This window comes from Manis javanica, chromosome 5 (genome assembly GCF_040802235.1).
Source record: "Manis javanica isolate MJ-LG chromosome 5, MJ_LKY, whole genome shotgun sequence".
NCBI classification, from domain to species: domain Eukaryota; kingdom Metazoa; phylum Chordata; class Mammalia; order Pholidota; family Manidae; genus Manis; species Manis javanica.
This window is the reverse complement of record NC_133160.1, coordinates 27,363,810-27,382,350: the sequence shown is the minus strand read 5'-3', so window position 1 is coordinate 27,382,350 and position 18,541 is coordinate 27,363,810. Positions and strand designations below refer to the sequence as shown.

The 18,541-nt window shown below is 44.7% G+C and overlaps 1 protein-coding gene across 2 annotated transcripts in view; it reads left to right on the top strand.

Annotated features, from left to right (window-relative positions):
• NSFL1C (NSFL1 cofactor) overlaps positions 1-18,541 on the top strand; it is a 20,404-nt gene extending 1,863 nt beyond the window's left edge. The window contains exons 2-9 of one of the 2 annotated variants that reach the window (XM_017671844.3): positions 658-755; positions 5,641-5,715; positions 8,154-8,319; positions 8,918-9,010; positions 9,755-9,864; positions 10,243-10,380; positions 16,889-17,053; positions 18,142-18,541. In XM_017671844.3, the coding sequence (XP_017527333.1) occupies positions 658-755; positions 5,641-5,715; positions 8,154-8,319; positions 8,918-9,010; positions 9,755-9,864; positions 10,243-10,380; positions 16,889-17,053; positions 18,142-18,304 (1,008 nt within the window). In that variant the 3' untranslated portion in view covers positions 18,305-18,541. Of the gene's footprint in view, positions 1-657; positions 756-5,640; positions 5,716-8,153; positions 8,320-8,917; positions 9,011-9,754; positions 9,865-10,242; positions 10,381-16,888; positions 17,054-18,040 lie in introns of both variants that reach the window. The other variant, XM_073236820.1, reaches the window with a different exon arrangement.

The window sequence follows — 18,541 nt, the reverse complement described above, 5'->3', positions numbered from 1 at the left end:
GTTGGTGGGACAGGTGTCCCCATTGCAGAGATTAGGAAACTTGGTCTCAGAGAAACAGTAAAGGTAGTAATCTGTACTCACCGTTCCTGACTCCTGGCTATCACATAAGAGCTGAGAGTATGGGCCAAAGCAGACTGCCTGGGATGGAACTCGACTGGACTCTTTACCAACTGTCTAGCCTTTGGCAATTTTCTTAACTTCTCAGTGCTTCTGTAGGAACTATAAAATGAGACGATAATAGTACTAACTACATAGGATTCTTTGAGGATTAAATGATTTAATTAAATTAATTTAATTAAATGATTTAATACATGTAGAATTATGCTCAGAAAAATGTGGCACGTAAATAAATGCTCAATAAATGTACACTGCTTTTACTAGGTCACATTTCCTAATAAAATGACATTGAGGAGTGTCTCCATCCCAGCCTTCCTTCTTGCCGTCTTTCCCCTTAGTAGGTGGAATTTGTTTCAAGTGATATGAAGAGTAACAGTTGCACTGTTAACCTTCTGGACTGATTTTCTGTGGCCCGCAGGTACAGACCTCCTTGCAAGTGTGGGCCATATCTTTGTGACTTTGCTCCTGTGTGGATTAAAGGAGATACGTGTTAGATGAAGGCCTCTTTAAGGATCCCAAGTTACTACCTCTCTGTTTCAGATCGCCCTAGCAAGCTTTTATGAGGATGGAGGGGATGACGACATTGTGACCATTTCGCAGGCAACCCCCAGTTCAGTGTCCAGAGGCACAGCCCCCAGGTAAGGGCCCCCTTCAATTATTGCTATATGGGTGTGCTTCCAGCAGTGATGAGGTGCTATTTCCTGACTTGACAGAGGGTTCAAGCCTGGGGGTGTGGACCAGTGGATTTGAGTGAGAGAGTTAGACTGGTGGGTAGCAGTTCCTTGCAAGATTTATTCCTGTCCTGTAGAGAGATGCATGACACACTCATGGAGAGATCCTTACATCAGTATGGTTTATGGTTCAATCTTGGAGGAAACCACAGAACCTACTCTTAAGATGTTTGAGGGTCTTTTATTTATGAAGTGCCAAGAGTGGCATTTTGTCTCTTCATCTCTAGACATTTTTAAGTAGAAACCAAGGGACATCCTTTCAGGGGTGCTATAGATACAAAGATCAGGCCAGATGACTTTAGATGGGCTCTTTTTATATTTTAGGATGCCCAATACTTGTTAGGAAGTCTTAGAGAAAATAAATCTTTGTAACCCACCCAGTCCCAAATTGATTAAGGAGAACTGATCTTACTAGGTGAAACCGTGTTAACCTTTGTGATCCCATTTGCGTCCCCCATCTCACCCATGAAGGGACACTGCTGGTCTTCCAGGAGACACCAAGGCTTCTTCCTACAAAGGTGTCTTACTGCAACTCTCCTCTTTGCTTTAGCCTGATTTGCTTCTGCTCTCTGATATATGTTTTCACCAGAAAATTTTAATTTTTAATTCAACCCTGAAGTACAGATGGAGTGTTTAGAGGTGAGAGTATCTCTAGTAGTCCCAAGGTCCTGTCAAGGTAGTGCTTTTGTGGAGCATGGGCCTAGGAGCCTATGTTCAAATCCCAGCTCTCCACTTTGGAGCTTTGTGACCTTGGGCAGGTCACTTAACATCTCAGTCCCTCAGTTTACCTCACCTGTCAAATGGGAATGATTTCTGTGCCTACCACAGGGAAATGAAATGAGTTAATACTTACAAGGCACTTAAAACTCAGTACATGTTAGCTGCTGCTATTGTCATATTATCATTATTTGCATATGTTTTCATCTTCCCATTCTGTGCTCCCTTATTCCACAAGTATGTGTGTTAAAAAATAGACATTAAAAAAAGTGAAGGAAATAGTTTAATGTCAAGATTGAACACACGTTCAGGCCTAAAGGCCTTGCTCTGTTGCTGTGGTTAATCCTCTGACTTCTTTCTGAGCTTAGGTGATGCCAAGAAAAAGGGGGAGGGAGGGCACAATTTGTTACATCCAGAAGGAAAATGCTGACTGTGTTCAAAGAAGCAGCCAAGCTTGTGCCAGCACCTCACAGGAATTCTCTGGGGCCTGCACCCACCTGCCAGCCCCCTTCACCCCACCCCACTCCAGCTGATTGTTCAGGTCACTTAGCTTGCTTCTGGGCTCTCCCCATCTCATTGTCACCTTCTAAATACTCAATTAGTGGGTTTCTCCTTTGACTCTAGAATAGTGGTTCTTAATGTGGGAGCCCTGAGCCCCAAGAGGAATCTAGGGAGTGGATGTGAGAATGTCCACAAATTACCTGACATTGTAGGCCGAGTTTTGTTTGTATGTTCTATCTTATCTGGCAAGAAAATCCATAGATTTTATGATAAAAGGCTCACAAGGGCTATGGGACATTAAAAAGGAAGCCATTGCTATAGGAGAAAGTCTCAACTCCTCAATAACAGCTGTCATTTATTGAGCACTTACCGAGTGCCAGGCACTGGATTAAACCCTTACAGATACATCTTTTTAGTCCTCTCTACAACCCTTTAAAGTAGTTACTGTTGTTATCCCCATCTTACAGCTGAAGACACTAAAGCTGGGCATTTTCTCAAGATCACACAGCTAGTAAAATGAGGATTTAAATGCAGATCTTTTTCTGCTTCTAGCGGTCAGATATCTCAGCCAGAAAGATGCAAGGCCTCTCCGTGTAGATAGTCAAGGTCCTACAGAGTTTGCCCTGAACCATACTAATCTTACTCGCTTTCCTCATTTCTTAAATCTTTATTCCAACCAGACTGATTTCTTTGGTTTCTCAGTTCTGCCTTATTTTTGGTTCTCCTGCTTTTGTTTGAGCCTCTCGCTTGTCTGGACATGCCTGCTGTCTTGCTGTCTGCCTGTCTGCATCCCATGCATCCTTCCTAGTGTAACTCCATCCCCACCTTCTCTATGTTATCCTCACCACTGTAGGCAGCATGCCACAATCCTGTTCCTCAGCATTCCGCTCACACTGTATAATTCATTCGCTTCCTTGACCCTATCCACATACTACACAGTGATATCTCTCCTGTGTTGCCCTAACTGTTCTCCTGATATTTAACTTAGTTTTTTCACCCTAAGTAAGTTGTAAGGTTTAGAAGTGGGCAGGCTAGTATTTCAGGAGCACCTACCATCTCTCCAGCTCTGTCAGATATTCTCACCTATGTTCTCTTCGCAATAACTTTGGAAGTGGCCATGTCACAGGTCAGGATGCTGAGTCCTAGAAAGGTTAATTTACAGCTGCTGTTAGGGAAGATTCAAGCCCAAGTCTGCCTAATTCCACAGCTGCTTCTGCTGCCGCGTACTACCTCCCTGGACAGCACCTCCCTCCCCTGTGCCTAGCGTGGAGTCAAGCAAGAGGTCGTGGTTTGTTTCTTCCTTTTTTTCATCTTTAATCCAACAAAACTGTACTTAGAATTTCAGGGCCCACTATTGTCTGATTCTCTAAAACTATCCTATGTTGTATGTAGCTACTAATAAGACAAACACTGGGTTATTTACACTAACCATATTTCAGCTGCTCAGGAGTCACGTGTCCATGTTTGACGGAGCAGATACAGCATTTCCATCATTGTAGAAAATGGGATCTGCAGAGGAACTTTGTGACACTTCAGAGTGCCAGGGTACCTGGAAGATAGAATTTTGATGCTGAAAAATTGAAATTTCTGAGACATTTTGCCAATTTGTGGAGGACATAGAACAAAGTACTCTGAAATTTGTAATGTCCTCAGGACATCCATGCCATAACCACTACTCCAGAGCAGTGGTTCTCAAACTTGAGCATACATCAAAATGACTTAGAGGGTTCCTTAAAACCACATTGCTGAGGGCTCCTTCCAGAGTTTCTAATTCTCGAAGTCTGAGGCGGAGCTTGAGGATTTGCATTTTTCCCAGTTTCATAGATAATGCTGAGGTACCTTTTCTAGGGACCAACATTTTAAGAACCACTGTTCAAGAGTAGTACTTAAAACATACTATACCATGCCCCCAACTGCTCACAGAAAGCTCATGAGGTTGGTGCTGTGATTGTCTCCATTTTCACATGAGAAAATGCAGGCTTAGAGAACTTGATGAGTATGCCCAAGTTTCCAGGTTGAAAGGCCAAATTGGGGTTCAGAGCCAGGTACTTAGGCACCAGAGTCTGTGTCAGATATTGTCAGAGTCTGGGTATAAAATCTTTTGAAGAAAGAATCAAATATGTAGCCAGAGCAAATGTTTTGCTCAAGCAGATGTACATGGTGTATTTGAAAGTGTTTAACAACAGAGATGGCAGACTTTATTCCCCACAAATGCTAGGCTGGACATCTGTGGAAAACTCCCTGGGAAGACTAATGATTGGAATTAGCCTTTCAGGGCTAGTATGAGTCTGTCACTTGGGTCCTTTTGAACCATGTCACATAGAAGGCCCAGGAAGTTGCTTTCAGTGAACTCAAGCAGGGAATGTATTTGCTACAGCCATTGGTCTTTGTCCTCTCAGTTCTAGCAGATGGAAACTCAAAGCCTGTTCTGTCCCCTGGTTGTCTCCTTGAAATGAACCTTCCTTCAAAACTGAACTGCAGCTTTCTTCCTAGTAAACAATTCCTTTGTCTCGCCTCACTAAACCTGTATTACCCTTTACCCCTATATTACAGAGAAGCTACTTTTTTCCCTCAAAGAACTACAAAATGTTTCAAAATGTTTTTATAAAATGAGTGTCTATGGTCCTTGAAAAACTAAGATTGCTTCTTGAGGATAATTCTGAATTAGGAAAAAGTGGCAGTGTAAGGCAATGTCAGAAGGAAGTGAACCCTCTCACACCCATTTTTAGTGTGCCCTCTCCACACCCACACAGCTCTGCTTTTTCCCAAACACTGATAAATACTTCTTACTGACTCACCTAGAGCAGAAGCAGACAGAGCCTCCTTGCCTACATGCTCATTTCATTTGTACTTCTTTGCAACTTGTCCTTCCTCTAACATGCTACTCTATTGTTGCTATGTATGTGCACATTCCTGTGATGCCTGCTTGTCCCCTTTCCCTGCAGCCCCATCACCGTTTATCCAACTGACTGTCTAGCAGTTCTTGCCACTCAGTCCAGATGTTGTGTTTTTCTGGGAAGCCCTTCTTGCTGTTCCCCTGTTCCCTCTTCCACTCAGAACAAGAGGATCTGTGCTCACATGTCCCAGGTGCTTCCCTCTGTCACAGCCCCTGTTGCCCAGTATTTAAGGGATGATTTCCTAGCTGAAGTGCTACCAGCCTATAAGCATCTCAAGAATAAGAACTGTGTCTGATCAACTGTACAGACCTAGTATCCAGTTTAGTGCCTGGCATACAGGCATTCTCTCAGTGTTTAAAAAGGAAATGCTGACAACAGCTATTTAGAAGTAAGTTTCTGAAGTAGTACAGACTCCCCTTCTCCCCTGAAGAGAGTTTAAATTGGATTCCATTTTACTTTACAATAGCGTTTTCTAGTTTACTCTCAGTCCTGTGTGACCTTGAAGAATAAGTGCCACATTATTTTGTATATAAACTCAGGCTAAGCCTCTTTCATAGACATCTTCTTGCCTCACCAAAAAAGTCTAACCTCAGTGTCTAGCCTACTTAGAGCTGATGATGGGGCTTATCTTTGTTTACCTCCCTGCGAGATCATTTTGCTCCTTTCTTTGTCTGCAGTGATAATAGGGTGACATCCTTCAGAGACCTCATTCATGACCAAGACGAGGAGGAGGAAGAGGAGGAGGGCCAGAGGTGAGTCTTCATTTGGGGACACAGTCCACCAGAAAGTCTGTTGTAATGTGTGAATTGTGGTAAGTGTCAGTCATCTGGAAGGACCTAGAAGGGTAAACATGGTCCATTATCATTAGCCATTACTACTGTGGGCCAGTCTGCATGTGTTATATCCTAGAAACAGTCTCCCACTCCCTGTAGCTTAGAAGCGATCCCTGTCCCATTACTTTTTTTTTCTTTCGGGGTATTTGGCAGTATTCTGTTTTCTTTTTTTTTTAATTATTAAAATATATATTTATTGAAGATTAATAGGGGGAGGGAAACAAATCAATAAGAGGGGGGACAATCCAAAGGTAACCAGGAATGAATAATAACTTTTTTAAAAAGTGATATACCCCATAATAAACAATAAAAGACGTATAAATGTGTATTCTTCCAAATACACACACACAGACTGTTTTTAATCTTTGAAGGTTGTAATAAAATGAGTGTCTGTTGTGGAAAATGTGGAATAGTGTAGTGAAAAAAATCTGACATTTATCCACCCTTTCATAACTACATGTAGTGTTTTGGCATATTTCCATTCATTCTTGGTTCTGTGTATAAATACAGTTTGTTTTATATTGTATTTTACATGGTGCAAGTCAGTTTTGTTATTTTTGTTGAATTAATGCTACATCTTAAACACTTCTCTGTGTCATTGAGTCTTCATAAATATTTTCAGTGATTATAATCATCACATGAATGTTAGTGTTTCCAGTATTTTACCACTGTAACTATAAATATCAATGCTGTGAACATCTCTGTGTATTCATCTTTGATTGCATTTCAGATTATTTTCTTAGAATAAGTTCTAGAAATGAGAACACCAGGTCAAGGGCTTGAATATTTCTAAAACACTTGATCATGGGCTCCTTGTTGGTAAGCCAAGGCTTTGAGGTCCCTTAATAAAGACCTTACAGTCCATTGAGCAGAACTTCATCTGTCTGGAATGAACAAGAATGGACTGGCTGCAGCCTCATTTCATGGGTTTTGGTTCTCCATGGCATCTGCCTCGGTCTGTCAAACATTGCTAAGGAACATTGTATAATAACCATTATGGAAATGCAATTACCTCATCGTGGTCACTCTTTGGGAAGTAGGCTGAGAAAGTGCATGTTCCATTTGCTGTTTTCATCCATGTAGTGACCTTTACTTGCTTCAGAGCCTTCTTTTTAGATACATTCAGGGTTCAGGAATAAATGTTAATTTAGGGCTTTCCACTCCTTGAGTAAAAGGCAATGCTATCAAATATATGAATGCCTAATTCCTAAATGGCCTCCGTATCCTTCTCCGATCCAGTCACGTCCACCAGGTGACCTTGCTTTATTTCACATCCCGATTACTTCCCTGGCCCCATGGCAACTCAGAGCTGATGGCACTGGTGCTGAGGCCTGTGGCTTTGCCTTGCGTTCCATGGGGGGTTGTCGGGAAGTAGAAAGCTGAGACTAATGTTTATAGGTTCTCTCTTTTGCCCACTTGGAGACATACTGTGAATAGGAGTGATAAGGATGCAGCCAGCTAGGCTGCTTGACTGCTGGCTTTCAGACCCAGGTAAAAAGTGCTGGCTTAATCTCAAGCTATGCTTGGCCCATACATTACAGAGCCTGGTGCAAGTGTCTTGGGGCTTGCCTTTTGACCTTTATGACCTTCTCCAGTACTCTCCCCGAGTGCCCCCAGTGTATATCACACAAACAGCAAGGCGAAGTGAGGGTTGGGTGAGCTCTGGGTGCTCTTTCACCCCACCTTACATGTGTGCATTACTCTGTGCTTGTTCTTTTGCATACATCCGCTGATTTGAACCTCATGGCCCTGACTTAAGGAGCAGGTAGGTAGGGCATGTGGTCCTTCCCTCCCATTTCAAAGACAAGGAAAGTGAGATACGTGAAGTGAGGCTTGCCCAGGTCACCCAGCAGCAGAGCCAGCACCAGAGCCTGGCTGCTTAGACTAACCACACCACTGTCACCATTAACTCAGAGCTGCTAGTAGCTGCCTCTGACTGTGACCATAGTTGCTCTCTCCTGGAGAAATGCTGGCCACCAGATGGGTGTTTGCCAGTTGGAGCTCTCTCCAGAGCTGACATGCCATCATGCATGCCTGGAATGCCCTCCCTTAGTTTCTTCACCTGAAAAGCTCATGCTCATCTTCACTGCTCAAGACTCAGCCCAGATGACGCCTTTCTAGGAAGCCTTGACTGGCCTCCCTAGCTCTGTCCCCAGAGCACTCCTTACCTCCATTGCTGCTCACAGTGCTTTATGCCTGCCTGCCTCCTTATGTGTCCCCAACTAGACAGTAAGTTCCGAAAAGATGGGTGTCGTACCCCTCACCTCCGTGTGTCTGGCACCTAACGCAGTGCCTGGCACTTGATCTATTCATGTTTTCCAAGCGCACGTGGTATTAGATGTGTATTTTTTGCACAGGTTTTATGCCGGGGGCTCAGAGAGAAGTGGACAGCAGATTGTTGGCCCTCCGAGGAAGAAAAGTCCCAATGAGCTGGTGGATGATCTCTTTAAAGGTGCCAAGGAGCATGGAGCTGTAGCTGTAGAGCGAGTGACCAAGAACCCTGGAGAGACCAGTAAACCAAGAGTGAGCACAGGGGAGTTGTCAGTGTCCATGGTGGGGCGGGGAGGCCTTCCTCACCCGGGTGGTGACTGAACTTGGTTTGGTTTGGTTTTCATTTGCCCTTGTGTACGGAAAAGCAGTACAGTTTCTCTCACCCTTTAACATGAAGTCAAGAGTGGGGACAAAAGTTTGCAAACCTGTGGCCTAGATCAGATTCTGCAAACATGTTTTATTTGGCCTAACCAATTTGATATGTTTTGTTTTATTTGTTTTAATTGAATTAATAGCCACTTGTTTTATGTAAAATCTGGATTTCTGTATTTAGGAAAATACAGTCTTTGGTATTATCCTGCACCCAGGTTTCTATATGGCCATGATTAACTAGCACTTAGTAGCAGGTGTTCCCTTTAGCCAGGCAGCACCCTCCCCTTCCACTTCTCACCCCAGTCCTGGCCACTTAATTCACTTAACGTACTGTCTGGCCCTGTCGCTCTTACTTTGATACCCCGAGAAAGTATACCTAGTAGCCAACAAGCTTGAGATGTATTCATTCTTTCTGAGTAACCCCACCACCGTTGACCCACTCCCACTCCTCAAGGGTTTATGAGCTTGTCTTTTATAGCCATTTGCAGGGGGTGGCTACCGCCTCGGGGCAGCACCAGAGGAAGAGTCTGCCTATGTGGCAGGAGAAAGGCGGCGGCATTCCGGCCAGGATGTAAGTATGTTTAGTTTGCCTTCCGTAGGGAAGCTTGTGGACTCTTGTACCATTTTTCAGAAGGGGTTAGCCACATGTTAAGCGTGAACCAGCAGCCTCTTAAGGGGAAGAGACAGTGCCCTTACTCTGGTTTGTGAACGGAGAGGCTTATCTGAGAATCAAAAGCAGTTCTCATCTGGCTGGGCAGGGAACTCATGAGAAGGCGGTCAGAGGGCATAGACAAATGAGCATTCCATGGATCTCAGGCAGAGAGCTAGTGATTTCAGGGTTCTCTGATGGTGTAGACATGGCTGAAGAACCTGATCTTCAGACCACCTAAAGAGGCCTGAAACAGCCTTTTAAAAATTTTCCATGCCATTCTCTAGTCTTTTTTTACCTATGCATAAGGGTCCCCCTCCAGTAAGTATGATCATACTGTATAAACAATTTTGAGGGTTTTTAAATTTCATATTATGCCATAGACATTTTCATGTAGCTTTGTGACCATTAGTTTCTGTAATGTATTTGTTTTTGATCATTTTGGGTTTTACTCCAAAATAAAATCCAAGAAAATAAAAATCCTATCCACCAGAGGCAACAGCTGCTAATATGTTGGGTTTAAAGGGTATTCTGGGCCCTTTTCTTCCATTTTTGTATAGGAAGTTGTTGAAAGAAATTTTAACTATGATTTTTTAATGACCACAAAATAGTCCCTGAGTAGATTTGCCATGGTGGTATTACACTGCTTACCTCCTGTTGTTACAGGTTCATGTAGTGTTGAAGCTCTGGAAGAGTGGATTCAGCCTGGACAATGGCGAACTCAGAAGCTACCAGGACCCATCCAATGCCCAGTTTCTGGAGTCTATCCGCAGAGGGTGAGCAGAAAGCCCTCCCGCAGTCAGTAAATGGGATAGCAAATGGGAAAGAAGAGCCTGATCCAAATATTTACTATTTAAGAAGTAATCATTTTTAAGCTGCACAATTGAGGTACAGATTCATGGATCTGCTCCAAAAATCTGTGTGTCCATTTTTAACCCTTTGGGGCTGGGGCAGAGCAAAGTGACCAAATAAGATACAGGTTTCTGCTGTAGCTTTGAACAGGCTGAAGAGAAAGGAGAGGCAGACAAGTAGCCAGTAGAATGGAGGCCCAGCGGCTTTCACAGGGGGAACTGAGAAGTTCCTTCTCCCCTTGCACCATCCCTGTCCTTCCCATCCTGTTTTCTGTAATCCCAGCATTGTGTTTTCTCCCTCAGGGAGGTGCCAGCAGAGCTGCGGAGGTTAGCTCACGGTGGGCAGGTGAATTTGGACATGGAGGACCATCGGGACGAGGACTTTGTGAAGCCCAAGGGAGCCTTCAAAGCCTTCACCGGTGAGGGTCAGAAACTGGGCAGGTAAGGAGCAGCACAGGTGGAAGTGGGCCTGCCTTCTGGGCACTCCTGCCAGGCCAGTAGGCTCTGTTTCGCTCACTTTGTATAGCTCTTTACTGTTTACAGAGAGCTTCAGATTTTACTTGTATGGGAGGAAAAATATGGAGAATATGCACTGTGGCATTAAGGGAACTGAGTGTAAGTCTCCTCTTCACTTCCTAGCTGTGTGACTCTCCCTGTAGCCTCAGTTTGCCAGCTGTGAAATGGACTTCGGAAAGTCCTCACCTCCTCAGTTGTGGCTGTGCTGCCCCATAGCCAGTCATCAGTATGGGTGGTAACAGGACACACTGCTGCTTTGCCTCAGTACTCTAGGGCGTGTGGGGCAAGTAACTCTGATGGCCTAAGGCTGAAACAGACACACATACTCACCTGAAATGGGGATTCAGAGGGAATAAGGAATCCCAAGCTCTGCCACCCAGCAACCCTCACAGCAGCATTATTCAGGGGCCAAGGAAACTCAAGGACATTGTTGCCCTTGCGGGCTGCTGCTCCACCATTATGGCAGCTCTTGTCTCTACTTTGACCCTGCCTGACACTCACTCTATCACTTCCTGTGACTTTTTCTCCCTTGGATCTCTGCCACAGTCTCCATCTTACCTCTAAGGATCTGATTCTTACCTCTTTTAAGGTCTGATTGGTTGGTAGTCACTTCCCTCTGGTAGGCAGAGTCCTCCCACCAGACTCTTGACCAGTCCGTAGGCAGGCTACCTGCTCTCAAGGGCCCACTCAGCTTTGGCCATGGCTTCACTTAGTATTCTTCAGAAGGAACTGTGCACAAGAGAGGCATTCAGAATGGGGAACCTCCCCTCCAGTACAATGCTAATTTTACAGAAGGAAAGCTGAGGCTCCTGGACTCTAAGGGTTACCTTTGGGTGCATGACTGGTAGTGGTGGAGCCAGGACTGGAGCCCAGGCCTTCGATTGGCATTCCTTCCCACACTCCCTTCTGATTGGCATCCCTTCGAGCACTCCTGCATGGCAAGACACCCTCCTTGACCTAGAGCTGGTGTCTCTTAAGCTAGCCTCTTGAGCTAGGCCCTGCTGTGGTTCACCTCACAACCATCTGCAGGAGTCAGAGCTACCAGTGAGAGTGGTCTGTCGGCAGCCATCCTCTTTGAGCTTTTGACTGGCCCTTTTCTAGACCCCTTTCCCACCCTCCCAGCCATTCATGTCTCATTAGGTGCAAGGGTCATCTCTAAAGATGTTAGAGGCCAATAGATTATGATTTACCAGGACCAGAATAGTAAAGCCCACCTTGCTCTCTTCATTGCATCTACCACTTTGGGGCCTGTGGGTTAGTCTGGGACAGGTGTTGTCAGAGTGGGCCATCTGTGTCTTCCCTGTTGGCTGTGGTAAGCTCCCAAGAAGCACCAGGTGATTTTTTTCCATTATTATTAAAGTATATTTAGCTTTAAAAAAAAGAAAGGAAAATGCAGATAGAGAATAAAAACGATCCCTAAACCCAATCCCCAAATATGTAGATATATCCAGTTAGTACCTAGGAAGTATCCTTCTAGTATTAACCATATATAGTGTGTGTGTGTGTAAGCACTGTCTTATCACCTGATTTTTTGCCTAATTGATGTAGTGTGGCTAGCACTCTGTATCAGTAAGTGTGTTTCTACAATATTATTTCTAATGCTAATATTCTATCCTGTATATGTGCTATAATTTGCTGAGTCCCTGCTGTTAAACATTTAGGCAGCTGTCAGTATTAAGAACAACATTGCAGTGAATATCTCTAATTTGGTATTTGTATAATCCTTTATCTCAGGCTAGAAGTAGTTTCTGGCTCAGAAGGTCTCATGTTTTTGAGATGCTCTACAGAAAGATTGTAGCAGGTTTTTACTTACCATCAATTATAAGAAAGCACTTGGAACTCAGAAAACTATGTGGTTTGGGTTTGTTTGGTTTCATGATGCTTATAGGAAATGTTTCTACTATTGGGAAGTCTTATTATATCTTATGTATGCAAGACTGTGCGGGTCAAAAAATTAAAATACTTTTAAGGAAGTCTGTTTTAAAAGGATGAGGGTAAGTCCTTTGTTGATGCAGAGGATGAACCCGACAAGTCGAGACAGACCTTGGTAATCAGGTATGATTAACTGAATGTCAGCTAAACGTTCTTGCCAGTTTTTATTTCAGTTCTAGCTTTTTATGAAAAATGAGTTAAAAGTTTTAATGCAGCTAACTGAGATGGATTTTTGCTTTTCAGTCTAAACCGATGGACAGCTTTTTTAGTTTCTCACATAAAGTTTGCTGTTTGCTATTGACATCTTGTCAACCAAAATGATCACGAGCCAAAAGCTTAAACATTTTTTTCAGTTGTGCAACAAAAATCAAGTCAGTCCTGGGCTTTTTCCTCCCATTATCTGGGGAAATACTTTAAAGTGAATGAATAGATTATTCTCAGTTCAAAATTTGAAAAATTTCTTACAGTTGTGTTAAACTTTGTTGTTTTACTGGTTTTGTATTTGGATGGGAAGCGAACGTTTGGGAAAGGCAGCATTTATTTGATTTTGAATGGCAAACACTGGGAGTACGCTTGGTGGGTGCCATATTGCTGCCAGGGATGAGTTGCACCCACTCACCACACTTTCTGTGGTTGTTTTTGTAAAGATGACAGGGTCTTGAGACTTAAACTTGTGTCAGCAAAGCATCTTAGTGCCAGTTTATTCCCACTACAAAGGAAATGAGTAGTCAGGTGATACAGGCTGTCAATATGAATGGGAATCAGTTTCCCTGTAACTCATTATATTATATCTGCAGGGAGGTGGTACAGAAGCTCCTCTTATTATAGATGTCTGGTTTATCATTCCTGCCACTCTGTGAGGTGCCCTCACTGCTACAGATGGCCTAGCCACTCCTTAAGAGGAATGGCTCAGGTATTGGCAGTTCTCAGGAAGCATCAGAGGCTGCTTCCCCTGAACAAATACACATGACTATTCTAGGCCATGATTACAGTATTTGGGCCTAATGCTCTTTGAGTGTCTTGTTCCAAATAATACACATGAGGCCCATTATTGAGGTTCTTCCTACTTCAAGCCCCGCAACATCGAGGGCAGCATAGGCTGGAAGTGCCTCTCATGTGACCTCCCACTTATAGCCCATGGATAGGCAGTAGCATCTCTGAGTGATTTGGGTCCAGAATTTAAGCAAATGCAAGTGGGGTAGGACCTTGAAGAATGGTAGTAATCAGCTATTTGGGTAGGTTTCTGTTGTTAGCACTGTACTAAGTATTTTACATATTACCACCTTTAATGCTGTTTTGATCCCCATTATACAAAAAAGGACTCCAAACCTTGAAGAAGTCAGGTCTTGCCCATGGCCACACTGCCCGTCAGTGTCGAGCTGGGTTCCCTCCAGTCTCTGCTCTTAACCCACCATAGTGAAGTGCATCCTGGATGTTCCTTCATAGCCATGTAGACATTTGTTTGTGCTTCAGCTATATGCTAGGTACAGTGCATTATTTTTAGCTATTTCAGTGAGTTTCAATCATGGGAGATTTTATTTAACTCACTTTATAGATGAGCAAACTGTATTTTGGGGTAATGTTTCTGAAATCCAGCTTAGGTCTGCCTGACTCAGGGCCTAGTAGGAGAGAGTGGCAGGTGTTAAGAGCACAGAACCTAGAGCCAGACAACGTGGACTTTATCCCAGCTTCCCCTCAAGCCAACACTTATATCTTGGGCAAGTTGGTTAATCCCACTGTGCCTAGGTTTTCTTGTCTGGATTTGGTGAATCCATAAGGCTTAATGAACTAATACATGTAAAGTACTCTGCATACAGCCCAGCTCAGTAATGGTTGCTTCAAATATGTACATTGTGTTCATCATGCCTCTCTAACTTACCTTATTTTTAGGCTAGGGGAAATAATCAGAAGTAACACAGCTTAATCTATGCATCAGGTGTTCCTTGAGTTTCAGATCATGAGCACCAGCTCCCTGCAAGAGACTATCCCAGGAAGAAAGCCAAAAACATCAATTGCCTCCTTGTGTGGAGCACTTCCTAAACGTCTGGCCTGTGTTAGGCCTTCTGTGCATATCATCTCATCTAATTCTCACAGCAGAACAGCTCCTTGTGTTACACAAAGAGACACTGAAGCCCTGAGAAGCTGAGTAACTTGCTCAAAGTCACACCTCTTGTCTAGTTCAGTGGTAGAGCTGGGTCCAGCTGGCAAGTCCCATGCTGTTTCTCCAGCATCACAGACTCTCCATAACAATAATGGCTGTCATTTGATGACAGCCTGCCCTGAAAGGTATGGAGGTCATAGGGACAGTATTCCCATTTTATGGAAAGGGAAATGAAGGAGCCGAGATGTGCGGTAATTTGCTGAGGGTCACAAAACTCAAAAGTGAGGGGTATATCAGATTCTGTAGGAGCAGGGGAGAAGTCTGAGAAACAATTTCAATATAAGTATTGTTTTCCTAAAGTAAACCATAGGGAGTAAAGCTCGACAGAGTCCTGGTAGGAATACACAGGTGGAAAGCTCATTCATTGCATCAGTTTTTTAAAACTTAAAAACTGCTCTAGAGCATGTGCTTCTGTTTTCTTGCCTATAAAATGGGGATATTACCCATCTCAAAGGAGGCCTTGGATGTACACCTCACCCCAGCCCCAATAGTACACGCATGAAGTATGTGTAAAGGTCATTCCTGTTTTCCCTTCCTCCCACCTCCACCCTTGCCTGAATGGCTAATACCAACTACTTTGGAATAATAGCTTCTTTCTCATTGTAGGCCTGACAGAAATTATGAGAGTTCCCCTCCTGGCAGGCAGGAGCTTCAATGAGTACCTGGCACGTCCCTGGAATTGTTAACACTTGAGGGACAGGCTACCTACAGTCTAATCAGAGAGTTGACCTAACACCCAAAAAACTAATGAACAAACCAAAGTAGATCTTAGGCATTTACAGGTATAACATTTAATGTCCCACTGTTTCCAAGCATCTCATGAGGCCTGTGGTACTGTAATTTATCTGTGTGTCCTGGCCCACATCTGCATCCCATGTGCTGTGAGGCTGGTGCACAGATGAAGCTCCTTTCCTAGCTGTTCTGTGTGGTCAGCATCCTCTTCAGAGCTCCACTTTGCCCATGTTTTTCACATTCACAGAAAAGAATTAGTTGACTTTTCAGCTCTTCTTTACTTATAATATACTCTAGGGCAATATTTGATAAAATGGGTTCCATGAATTACCCTTATCTGCAGGAGATTAACAGGTGAAACATGAGGAAGACGTGGTCAAATTAAGCTTGCCTTAGCAGCAAACCTCTCAAGAGCTTTGCTGTGCCAGTGGCCTGTGAAGCTGCTGGTGTGGTGTGGCATGTGCAAAACCATCCTGGAAACATCTCAGAGGACTGGGATCCCAGGGAACACACATTGGAAAACATTTTCAGTTGGATTTGCTAAGAGTATGCTTTTTAACTTATAAAAATCAGAGGGAAGGGAGAGGTGTAGGAACTCATTTGATTATAGGCTTGGGGGGGAAGCAAACAAGCTCTCATCTAACAACCGTCCTGTGCAGAGAGGTCTAGGCCAGGGTATCTGCTAAGAGAGGCTGAGAGAGATTCATAGGGGGTTTACAGGAGAGAGACAAAGGCTCCAAATAGTTGTTGAGAATCGAGTTTTGTGTGCATTTTGTGTTTTTCAGTGCTTAATATAACTCTTCTCTTAAATGCTCATAAAAACTGAGCGAGGCAGGTAGGCTTACCCCTTGCTGAAACTAAGGTAGCTTAAGTAACTTGCCCAGTTGCTGAAACTAAGGTAGCTTAAGTAACTTGCTCAATAGCACATAGCTAGTGGGTAAATTCAAATCCCTGTTGATCTGATTCTAAGACCTGAACCCCGAAAACAGTAGCAGACATCATGTCCTGTTCATATTGTGAAACTAATCCCAATGGTGCTGAGCACTTAGTTGGCCTGTGGGAAATCTTGGCCCCTGGTGATAGTTGACAGATGAGTATGAAATATGCACTTGAGAGGGGATGCAACCCTGAAAATCCCATCCCAGGGAGGCATGACTCATCCCTTCAATCCCCTCGGTCACCTGCCTGGCTGTGTCCAGCCTGCCTCTGCTGTGGACTTGGAGTGTTCTGCCGTTTCGGTGCAACTAAAAGTCCTCCTGGGCTGTCGCAGCCTGAGGGCCCCGCTCTCCTGCCACAGGCTGTGGTGCATCGTGCCTTCCTCCCTGCAAGCCCTTGTTTGGGTGAGGACACTGAGGAAAGAGAGGGGTTGAGTGACTTGCCCTCAGTCACTCAGGAATAAGGGAGCTATCAGTACCTGGGGTTTGAGATGAAGTCTTGTTCCTGTACATTCCATGAGGACAGGGATTGTGTCTTGGTCTCTCCTTGTGTCAGCAGCACCAAACATAGTCCCAAATGCAACAAATGCTCAGCAGAAATTCTGCAACAGGATTGCCCTGCTACAAGGGGCCTTGCTTCAGTTTGTGTCCTGACATGGTCCTCTCTCCTCAGCACTGCCCCCCAGGTGTTGAACACAAGCTCTCCAGCCCAGCAGGCAGAACATGAAGCCAAAGCCAGCTCTGCGATCTCGATCGACGAGTCGCAGCCCACCACGAACATCCAAATAAGGCTCGCCGATGGCGGGAGGCTGGTGCAGAAATTTAACCACAGCCACAGGTGCCTTGTTTTGTCTGGCCTTGCTTATTGTAGGAGGGTCCCAGAGACTCCCACAGATGGGGAGAAGCAGGGAGCTGTGCTTCCTCCCAAACACTGACAGGCACTCTGTGCTTTCCCCAGGAGAGGCAGTGGGATGGGCAAGTCCCTAAGTCTGAAGCCTTTGGTCTGGTCCCCATTCTTCCAGTAAGTGTGGCCAGTGACCAACCACTTCCCTTCTGTGGGTCTCATCCTCTTCTGTAAAACTAGGGGGTTGGATTCCACAGAGTTCTTTTAGCCACCAAACTGTTCAGAGGAAATCTCATGCCAAAGCCTAAGTGTAGACAAGATACAATTTGAAATGCTGTGGTTGATGGAGAGGAGAAAGGATGTGGTACCAGCATCCCACCTGGCTTCCTGTCCTCCCCCCATGGGGCCTCTGAAAAACACCAGGCTATTAAAGTCTGTCTGGTCTAGATCTGGTCTTTGAGAATTCTAGAGTACATGCTGTACTATCTGAAGATCATCTAGGCAGGATCAAAGCACACTACCTTCCCAAGTTTAAAAATGGGGACATAGTGATAAAGAGAGTAGCAGGGGACAACTATTGCCAGTAAAGATATTTGGCAGCTCCTTTTCCTAGAATAGCAGAATCTAAATGTCATCAGTCAAGGCCAGCTAAACCAGACCCCACATGTGGAGCCCAGGGAAGGCTTGACAGTCCTTGAGTGTTGACAGGGTCCACATACAGGGTAAGGTGTGAAACGGGTTTGGTTAGGATTACAAGAATGGGATCAGGGGAGGAGCCTCTAGGAAGAGGGACCCATATGTAGGTGGGAGTGCAGAATGATGAAGAATAAAAGGAAAGAGGTGGAGAACAGGGAAGGAGGACGGGAGAGAATTAGGTAGGCCCTGGGACCACAGTGAGGGTTACTGTTTATCCCAAGGAAAATGGGAATAGCCCTGAAGGGTTTTAGGCAAGGGAGTGATTGATCCGAGGTGTTTCCACAGGAGAGCTGTGGCCCCTCGAGAAGGGAGGTAACAGGATGTGGACCACAGAGGAAGGCACTGTTCACCCACCCCCCTCCCACTCACTCCCACTTCTCCACCAGGATCAGCGACGTCCGGCTTTTCATCGTCGACGCCCGGCCAGCCATGGCTGCCACCAGCTTTGTCCTCATGACTACCTTCCCAAACAAAGAGCTGGCTGACGAGAGCCAGACCCTGAAGGAAGCCAACTTGCTCAACGCTGTCATCGTGCAGCGGCTAACATAGCCGCCTGCCTGGCCAGCTGGCAGCCTCAGCTCCCTACTGTTTCCCCCCTGCTGGCTGCCTGTGGAGACCTCCCTTCCCCTCCTTGCACAGCCAGCAGCCCAGAGCCCTGCCTCCTCCACAGCTCCGGGCTCTTAGATCTCAGTTGGACATTTGTTTTCTTCTTAGTTGCATTTCCTGGGTTTTTGTGTTGATCAATGGACTTTAAAGAAAAAAATAAAAACAACCAAAAAAATTGAA